At 48.3% G+C, this 10424-nt stretch overlaps 1 protein-coding gene across 1 annotated transcript in view; it reads right to left on the minus strand.

Moving 5' to 3' along the window:
- VWA2 (von Willebrand factor A domain containing 2) overlaps positions 1-9294 on the minus strand; it is a 45348-nt gene extending 36054 nt beyond the window's left edge. Inside the window, exons 1-4 of the mRNA XM_010859297.1 lie at positions 9211-9294; positions 8178-8239; positions 4591-4665; positions 2993-3126 (exon numbers count right to left, since the gene is read on the minus strand). Coding sequence (XP_010857599.1) covers positions 2993-3126; positions 4591-4665; positions 8178-8229 — 261 coding nt within the window. The 5' untranslated portion in view covers positions 8230-8239; positions 9211-9294. The remainder of the gene's footprint in view (positions 1-2992; positions 3127-4590; positions 4666-8177; positions 8240-9210) is intronic.
- Positions 9295-10424: the final 1130 nt, after the last annotated feature.

Here is a 10424-nt window from a genome sequence, read left to right on the forward strand (position 1 = left end):
TGATTTCCTTCAGAATGGACTGGTTGGATCTCCTTGCAGTCCAAGGGACTCTCAAGAGTCTTCTCCAACACCACAGTTCAAAAGCATCAATTCTTCGGCGCTCAGCTTTCTTCACAGTCCAACTCTCACATCCATACATGACCACTGGAAAAACCATAGCCTTGACTAGATGGACCTTTGTTGGCAAAGTAATGCCTCTGCTTTTGAATATGCTATCTAGGTTGGTCATAACTTTCCTTCCAAGGAGTAAGCGTCTTTTAATTTCATGGCTGCAATCACCATCTGCAGTGATTTTGGAGCCCCAAAAAGTAAAGTCTGACACTGTTTCCACTGTTTCCCCATCTATTTCCCATGAAGTGATGGGACCAGATGCCTTCCCTGAATTCTGGGCACCTGTGGGTTGGGAGAGTCACTCCCAGCAGTACTGCCCATACTGTTTTTTTTGGTCACAGTTTCCTTACGCTCTCTTTGAGGATGCTGATTCCATCAGCACCCACCGCTTCTATGTAAAGAGACACACACACACCCCACATGTCACCAGCTGTCCACGGCCTATGTGACTGTAAGAGCAGAATGTGAAGTCCTGGGCTGAGACTCAGCAGCCCCCAGTTCTTCCATGCTGAGAGCTCTAAGAGTGCTGTGTGACCCTAAGCAGTCACTTAGCCTCTCTGAGTCTGAATCTTCATCTATAAAACATTCTCTAATAATCCGTGAAGTTCTTCTCTTCCAACTTGTCATCTACTGGGATCTCCAGACCACCCATTTCAGGACATACTACATCCATTTCAAGGTCAACAGTGTTTGATCTTTATGGCTCTTCCTCCATAAAAAAACTAGCAAAACTCCCCCAAGGAATCACTTCCTTTAAAAAGCAGGGTCCCTTGGGGAGGAGGGCAGAGATTCAGCAGCCTTTGGCCTTGACCCTCTGAGAGTCCACAGTGGGTTGACTTTATAGTTGGAACTTCCGGCTATCGGTATCTAGACAGAATGATGTCAGCTACAACCATGCAAGATGGCCTGAAGCCCAAGATAATGTGCTCACTCTTCACAAATGACATGTCATTTCTGGAAGAAATCTGGCTCTCATTAAAAGCCCCTTTTGCTCCTAAGTCCTAGAGGTTTTTCTAGGATTAACCCAGGAATATCATCTTGAAAAACCACTTCCTTCCTCCACCTGTATGTGACTAGTCTCTCATTCATGTAATTACAGCTTTCCAAACCAAAATGCCCTTCTTAAATTTTTACTTGATTTTTGAGTCAGTTCACATGGTTCAAAAGTATAAAGACATTTATATCGATGGGCCTCCCCCTGGACTTGTGCCCCATCTGCACAGTTCCCACTCCCTCCCTCAATGGGAAACCACTGCCCTTTGCCTCTTACAAACGCCCCCAGAGTTTCTTCATGCACATATAAACAAATACAAATACAGGCTCTTTTCATCTCCGTTTTTCATAAAGAGTAACATATATGTACCATCTGCGCCTTACTTTTATATTCTATTTGTGTTGGTGTTTTCCACATCAAAGACTTTTCTTATTCACTTTTGACAGTTGCCCTGTGATTCATTATATGAAGACACCATAAAGGATTTATCCCTGTGAGCAGGCCTTTTGGGTTGCCTGAAATCTTTTACAATTACAAACAACACTGCAATGAATAACTTTGAGTGTGAATTATTTTGCACCTGTAGGAGTATCTATAGGATAAATTACTGAGCCAAAGGGTCCCAGCCTTTGTCATTTGGATGGACACTGTTGGACATTCTTCCATAATGAGGCTGCACATTCCCATCACCAAGAGAACACCAGTTTCCTACAGGCTTGCCAATGAAGCATGAAACCAAACTTTAGATTTTTGGTAATCCAGTTAAATAGAAAATAGTGTATCAGTCAGAGATTTGCTATTTCATTGATTGAGGTTGGGCATCTTTTCCTATGTCAGAGGGCCATCTGTGTTTCATTTCCTGGGAACTGTCTGTGTTTATTGTCCATTTTTCTGTTGACTTATTCCCAAATGCCATTTTTTAGCAACAAAAGCCACAGCTAGCACAGTCTGCTGACATTTAAGACTTGCTATCTGGAACCAGGAAGAACAAGAAATGAAGATACTGGCTGGATTCACCAGGCAGGAGCTGCTCCCTTCAAGCGAACACAGAGGGTAGGAGCTGATTTGTATTAAGACCCTGCTGCTGCTAAGTTGTTTCAGTCGTGTCCAAGTGCGACCCCATAGACGGCAGCCCGCCAGGCTCCCCTGTCCCTGGGATTCTCCAGGCAAGAACACTGGAGTGGGTTGCCATTTCCTTCTCCAATGCATGAAAGTGAAAAGTGAAAGGGAAGTCGCTCAGTCGTGTCCAACTCTTCACAACCCCATGACTGCAGCCTACCAGGCTCCTCCATCCATGGGATTCTCCAGGCAAGAGTACTGGAGTGGGATGCCATTGCCTTCTCCTAGTCTTCAGAAATAGTTGTAGTTTTTGTCTGCAGCATGCTTTCCCTTTCCCGCAGTTCTGCGAGCACAACCTCTCTTTCTAGCAGGAAGTCCCACTGTTCATCCCCACCCCAAGAAGGAGCATAAGCACGTGACTCAGGAATGGCCAGACACGCTCTTCCCTCTGACTTCTGTGATTGGTAAAGGGATTGTCATGTGACCTACATCTGCCCAATCAGAGCCCTCCTGAGGACTTCTGCCAGCTCTACAGGGAAAGAGGTCCACTTTCTTTTTCTGGGGATAAATAGCTTGAAGGACTGTGTAGAGCAACTCTGCTGAGTAAGGAGAACCTGCCTCAGGGGGAACCCAAATGAGGAAAGCAAAATGGAGAGGAGGAGAAAAAGAGCAATTGAGGCCTGGGATTCCATTGTGCCAGGAACCAGGATTCATCCCCTTGATCTTCCTGGTTCCACAAGCCAATAAATGCCCTCTTCCACTTAAAATGGGCTTTCTGTCACTTGCAGCCAGACACCCTAATACAAAGACAATGGGACTTAAACTCACCTTCCTAGGGTTGATGTCCAGAGCATCACAGACTGTGATGGCGAAGTGCTTGGACCTTTCAAAGCTCCCTTTCCCGACACTATGAGAGCCATCCATCAGAAACAGGACGTCCACTTCGGCCGAGCACCACATCACTAGGGGAGAGTGGGGCAACATGAGAGACAGCCAGCTTCCCTGTGGTCTGGTCCTGAGAAGATCTTCCTCCCAGAGCAGAGTGGAGGCGGAAACAATCTTGCAGTGGGTCAAGCTCCTCTTAGTACAGTGGGGGAAATAACACTGGAGATGATTCTGGGCCACAGGCAATGCTCCCCTGCAGCAGGGAGCATGGACCTACCATGGGCACAACACTGATGAAAGTCTGTGTGATAATGAGAGTCTAATTCAACAACACTAACTAAGCCATCTGAGAAGAGGGGCTACTGGAGCCATGGAGGGATACCCAAGAGCCCTGGATCCTGCCCTCAGGGTTCACAATCTAGCCTGGGACACAGTCAGGCACCCTGGTACATAAGGATGCATTACCCAAGAGACAAAGTAATCACAAGCACTGAACAAATCTTTCCTATAGGCCGGGTACTTTGCTTTAAACACTTTAAATGCACTAATTTATTTAATTCTCATAACCACCTTGAGATAGATTATAATTTTTTAATTTTTTCACAGTTATCTTGAGATGTCATTCACATATAAGTCAATGTTTGAAGTATACACTCAGTGGTTTTTTTGTGTTGCTCATTTGCTCAATTGTGTCTGACTCTTTGTGACCCCATGGACTGCAGCATGCCAGGCTTCCCTGTCCTCCACTATCTCCCAGAGTTTGCTCAAACTCAAGTCCATTGAGTCGAAGATGGCATCCAACAATCTCATCAATGGCTTTGGGTATATTCAAAGAGATATTCTACCATCATAGTCAATTTTAGAACATCTTTCATCTCCTCAAAAGGAAACTCTGTACCTTTTAGCTATCAGCTTCCTAGCCCCCTCACCACCACCCCTAAATAGATTTACAATTTGTATTCCCATTGGCAAGATAAAGAGAGCAGGGTACAGGGCAATTCAGGGAACTTTCCTGAGGTCAAAGCACCAGGAAGTGGTGGAGCCAGGAAGTCCAACCCAGGGTGTCAGAGTCCACACCTTGTCACCTCACCATGAAAATGAGAGTGGAAGTCAGAGAAGAACCAGTGAGAAGGTGTCACCCAGTAGCAACAAGCAAGGGGGATTTCACCAGAGAGGGAGGGAAGGTGACCAGAGAGTCCCTGCAAGCGGGAGGGCAGGGCTTGAGCACGTGGAGGAATGCCAAGCAGAGAGAAAGAGGAAGAAATACAGCAGCCGATGAGGCTGGCTGGGTAGGCGGTGATCATACAACAGGAGAACCTTGAAGCAAGGGCCAAGAAATTCAGCAACAGGGATCTTCCCAGGTTTTTCACCCAGGAGAGGAACTTCGTCAGGCCTCTGTTCAGGGAAAATGACTCTGGCCACAGTGTGAAAGAAGACAGGGCTGGGAAAGAAAATGTCTGAAGCCAAAAGATTTCCCTTGGGTCCATCACATAGAGGCCGAAGTGGGAGAGTTTGGAGGGTCGAGAAAAACATGGGCTTACTTTTGCTGGCGACTGAAATCTTCCCAATAATCTCCTTGCTCACATGGACTTCCTGAAGAGGGAGGGAAGGAGGCACTAGGAGAGGAAACAGAAGCACACATTACAAGGCAGAAAGGGGAGGAGTCCTGGACTCCACGTTACGTGACCAGAATGAACAGGCGACAATAGAGAAAACAGGAAGGTGGAAGAGCTTAATGATACTGTATCTTAAAAATTACCAGATGGATAACATAAATAGTACCCTCCAAATAAACTACTCCAAATTTACCAGGTACCTTTGCATTTAAATTTGGGTATTGGGAAGAGTAAAATTATCTACCCAGAGGCTATAGAGAGCCTTGATTCTAATGAGTTTTGCCCCTGGTTAGGCATAAGAACTGGGTGCCCCTCTGGGGTGCAGCATCTTGCCATAAAAATTAACCTTGAACATGAACAGACAATTCACAGAAGGAAGAGAATTCCTAGAAAAGCACAAGGGAAAATTTTCAAATAGGCGACAAAGTGCTTTAACTCAAACCACGGGGTACCCTTTTAAATGTGAAATTTAGATGATCAAAGTTTAAATGTAAATGTAACTGGAAAGATTATGTCAGGAAAACCTTTTCCAATGGTGGCACAGTAAATTGGCACAATCTTTTTGGAGAACAATTTAGCCAAATGAATTAGGAGTCATAAAAGGGGTTAGGCTACATAGCATCACACCTGGGAATCGATCCAAAGGAAAAACAATTTTAGGGAAGGGAAAATGTGCCACCAAGACATCTCCTTCAACATTATTTGTTTCAGAATGATGGCGATGACAAATACCCATAGAGACAGGACTCAGAGTAACACTGATACAATCATTCAGTGCAAATAACATGAACAAGGGCTAAAAAGTTTGGGGCAGGAAGTTTGTGGATACACCTTTTTCTTCTATGTGATACCCAATAAAATTGTAGTAATGGCATATGAGCAGTCAATAACAATTTTACAAAATAAACTCTGAGGGCAGGTAGCATGCCAGGTGCTGAACAGCAAGCCAACCACTATGAAAGTCCTGAAGACAATGAGGTGCCACTTGGAGGGGTTATTTGAAAAGCCAAACATGCATGGTCACTGTCAGACAAAGCAGACATGCAGATGCTTATAAAGTCCATGTCCTGTGGATAAGCACAGAAGGCACCAAGTGAGGGTGTGCAGAAGCTAGGAACAGGCCAGGCCAGGCCAGGGGCAGAGGAAGGAATATGAGGTGGCGGGAGGCTGCTGGGGAAAGAGGTAAGGAGATGGCGTCAGGCTGGGATGGAGGTGGGGGTGTGGTAGGAATCACATAACACAGGGAAGTTGGGCTCAGGGGGATTTGCCGCTGCCAGGACGGTGACGAGGAAGAGGACACCAAAAGATGAGGTCAGGTTCCAGGGAGAGGGGCGCCTCTAATTGGCAGTACCCGCTGGAGTTCATTCATGGGGCAGAAATGCCTTCACCTGTCTCCACAGAGCCCAGCCCAGCTTTCTGCACACAATTTGGCCAAATGAATAAAAAATTCGCACCTCCTTTGACCCTGAAGTCAAAGCAGCAAAGCACCAAGCTTTCCTGAATGAGCCCATGAATCACTGACAAAAAGTCCAGGAGTCAAGGAATCCTTAACGTGTCAGTAGCTCAATCATGTCCGACTCTTTATGACCCCACAGACTAGCCCATCAGCCTCCTCTGTCCATGGCAAGAATACTGGACTGAGTTGCCATTCCCTTCTCCAGGGAATCTTCCCAACCAAGGCATTGAACCAGGGTCTCCCGAGTAACAGGCAGATTCTTTACTGTCTGGGCCACCAGGGAGGTCCCTGAGGAATCCCTAAGGTCTTTTAACATGTTTTACTGGCACATTCTCCAGCTGGAGACTGACTAGCCATCACCCCTGGATGGGAGATGGGAGGAGGAGCTCCGTGCCCAGGGACCACTCACTACGGACGTGACTCAGCTTATATAACTGTATCATGTGCTCAGGTGTCCTGGGAGGTGCCAGGCTTCAGGTGAGACCTCCTTCCAGGGAGCGGGTACCCAGTGACATCCCAAGGTCCCCCTGTGAAACTACCTCAGGACTCTGCAGACGTTCCCCCAGGAACAGAGAGTCAGTGAGCACGTGACTGCGGCTTCCTCTCCCAACCAAGTCAGCCTTCACCTCTGAGGACCGCCTGCCTGGACAGGGTGGGGAGACTCGGCTTTGGGTTTTCATCCCAGTCCTGCTCCTGAAAGCTGTGCAGTCCCAGGCAAATCACTTAGCCTCTCTGAGCCTTCCCTGTCTCACTGGTACAACCAAGGGGTGTCAGATCCAGTGCTCTGTGAACTGGACAGGCTACAGAGGGTGAGCTTCCACAGTGAGTTAAAACAGAAGCTTTACTCTGCCTGGGCCCCCAGGGACCGCATGTCCCCAAACATGTCTTATGTCATCCCAGTCTGTCGGTCATGAAGCTACTGTGCGACATTGATCACACACATGGCTTCAAGAGAGAGGACAGGCGGACTGGGCAACCACGTCCTTCTTCCAGCCTCTATCTCCCTGAGGTTCCAGAAAACAAGTAGACAGTGACAGCAGCCAACGAATAGCGAGGATACACCTACTCACAGAAACACAGATCCGGGAGGAACTGCAAGAGAGCCTCTGAGACTGCACGAGGACCCTGGGCTAGCCTCAGGCAGCCAGCCACCCAGCCCGCTCATTCTTACTCATCAGCCAACCCACAAAACACACCTATTCCTTTCTACCATCTTGTATTTCAAAGAGTCTAGAATGTGGGAGGGCCAACGTGGGAAGTAAATAGAAAACTGATTTGCTCCATTATCCAATCACTAATCTACTTCTTGAGCATAGATTAGGTGCCAAGTCCAGTGCTAGGTGCCAAGACTACACAGCCTATGTCCAGTGGAGAAGATAAGCACTCATTTTTTAAATTCACACAGGAATGAACTCATATCTGTATTAAGTGCAACACAACAGAGAGACTCAATGGGACACGAGGTTTTAGTAGGGGGATCTGACCTGGGGATCCAGGAGAAACTGAGCTGGGTTCTGGAGGATGAGTAGGAGTTTACCAGGGTAGAGGTGCTGGGTGAGTCAGTGATATAGGCAGATGGGCCACCATAATTGAGAACCCCAGGGTGGGAGGGAGCAAGGGTGTTGGGCCAGCCTGGAAGGAGTGTGGGCTGCAACAAAGAGGAGGAGGGAGGGGGCTCCAGAGGGGATACCACGTGGCACAAGGTCAGATCAGGCAGGCCCTCTTAAGAGCAGTGGAATATCACTTAGAAGTTTCCGGTAGGCAATGGGAATGGAGAGGGTCCAGATATGACCAGATTTGCATTTTGAAATGTGTGAAGAACAGGATGGAGGGGGACCAGGTGAATCCAGGGATTCACTCGTCTCCAGGGAGACGAGTCAGGAGGCTACTGCAGTGGTCCAAGCACCAGACGATGGGGCTTAGACTAGGCAGGTGGCCAGGAGTGGAGAAACATGGATGCACTCAAGAGACCTTTAGAAGTCAAAATCCACCAGATGTGAGGCGCATCAAACCCCTCAACACTTCACCCACCTCTCCCCACACCGAGAACACTCACCTCCAGCAAACAGGACAATGCAGATGGCTTCCAGCAACAGGAAGGAGGGCATGTTGATATGACTAGAGGGTCAGGACAAGGAAAAAAAAAAAAGATCAGCAATCAGTTCTGTGAGCTCCCCCAAGTCATACCCCCAAAGAAGATGACAAAGGCTCAGCCTTTCCCGGGTCACAGATATGACCCTAGAGGCTGCTGCTCACATGATAACTACTGTAGTCTGGAGAAGACTCAGATCCCAAAAAGCCATGGAAGTCTTTACTCCAATGACTTTGATTTTAAAGGACAGCCTTAACATCTTCCCCTTCCCTGGTAGCTCAGTCGGTAAAGAATCTGCCTGCAGTGCAGAAGACCCGGGCTCAATCCCTGGGTCAAGAAGATCCCCTGGAGAAAGGAATGGCAACCCACTCCAGTACTCTTGCCTGGAGAATTCCATGGACAAAGAAAACTCACTTCAACCTGACGCTCTCGAAAGTTCCTTTAACATTTTCAATGAGGGCCATGCTCCTGCAACCTAAGAACATGGATAGGGACTTCCCCGGTGGTCCAGTGGTTAAGAATCTGCCTGCCAATGCAGGGGTCAAGGATTCCATCCCTGGTCCATGAAGATTCCACATGCTTCAGGGTAACTAAGCCACAACTACTGAGCCCGTGTGCAACTACTGAACCCCACGCACCCTCGAGCCTGTCTCCAAAACAAGAGGAGCCGCAGCAGTGAAAAATAGCCCCTGCTCACTGCAACCAGAGAAAGCCCACACAAAGCAACAAAGATCCATCAAAGCCAAATACATATATATACATACACAAACATGGATAGCAAGGCAGAGGGCCCAAGATTCCATTCATGGATCTTGGCCCTTGGGACCGCCCCTCCCCTCCTCCATTAGGGACACCACTTCTCCAGAACACCTGGCAGGGGTCTCCTGGTCATCTTCGGTGACTCAGCCACGTGCCTCTAACTTAATCTGCGCTAAAATGAATTGTGTTACTTTTCTGATGCACCCCAACCACCTCTGTCCGGGCACTGAAAACATACCTGGCCAACGCAGGAACAAAACACAGCTGGATTCTGAATTCAGAGGATTTGCCAACCAGGCTGAGAGCAAGGGCTGCCTTGAACATCAAAGTCACCCAGGAAATGCAGATTCTTGTGACTTGCATAAAAGTTCAAAATGACCCAGCTCGTGTGCATGAAGACCTCACTGGAACTGAAGGAAATATGAATAACTGGGGCGGGAAGCGGGGCGGTGGGGAGGCTGGTGCTTTCTTGGACAGTGCTGACCACGCCTCCCATGCCCTGGGCCTGCACTCCTACCCTCAGGGGGCACGTTGTGGTATCAGACTAAGGAGGACACACAGTGAATAAGCATACACACCCCAGAAGTGAATGGGAAGGCGTCCCTGAGGCTCAGAAGGGGAGGAGTCCTGAGTCTCCGGGTCCCCATCCAACGGGCTTTCTTCTAACCATGCAACTCCTAGAGCCGAGGTCAGCTCAAGGTCCATGGGCCATCCCCCTGAACTCCATGCACACTGAGCTGGCACATCGTGACTCGGGAGCTACCTCTGCCCCACGATGACAGAGGGTGTGCACCCTGGATCCAGGGGTCCCACTTCTCATCTGACGCTGTGCGACCCTGAGAGCAGCCACAGTTCCTCACCTGAAAATGAGGAGGGTGGACCAGAGGCTGCTAAGATGTCTTCTGGTTAAAAAAAAAAAAAAAGAAAATCCCCTTTTGATCTCCTCTCCACCATGGACCTATAATGGTCAGACCTTACTCCACTGTTTATTCAGCTCTCTGGATTTCAAAACTTTCCCGAAGCAAACTAAATGGAATCACCTACCCAGCTGAGCATCTCTGTGCTTCAAGTAACTGAGAGGCTTCCCAGCCTCACCTCATCTAAGTAAGGACCAGAGATAAGGTATTACAGGAGGGAGGAGGGCAGGAGTTTCCCAGGCATGGTCAGAGGGAGAGAGGGGGCTGGAGAGAATGCTGGCCGGTGGGGGCCACGCCTCCTGTTCTCTTTCCTCTTACTCCACACAACAGCCATGGGACAAGTCCATACCTTCCACCTGGGAGCCAGGCAGGGGCGAGGCCTGGGGACAAGGGCCAGCTTGGAGGAGAAGGAAAGGGCATCCCTGTGCCATCCAGTCCTGAGGCTCAAGATTTTCTGGGATCACAGCTTCTGACCTTGGGCACACGCAGGACTCTGAGGCTCAGGCCTATTAATTTTTTTTTTTTTTTTTTTTTT

Source organism: Bison bison, unplaced genomic scaffold, assembly GCF_000754665.1.
Source record: "Bison bison bison isolate TAMUID 2011002044 unplaced genomic scaffold, Bison_UMD1.0 scf7180017864456, whole genome shotgun sequence".
Lineage (NCBI taxonomy): Eukaryota > Metazoa > Chordata > Mammalia > Artiodactyla > Bovidae > Bison > Bison bison.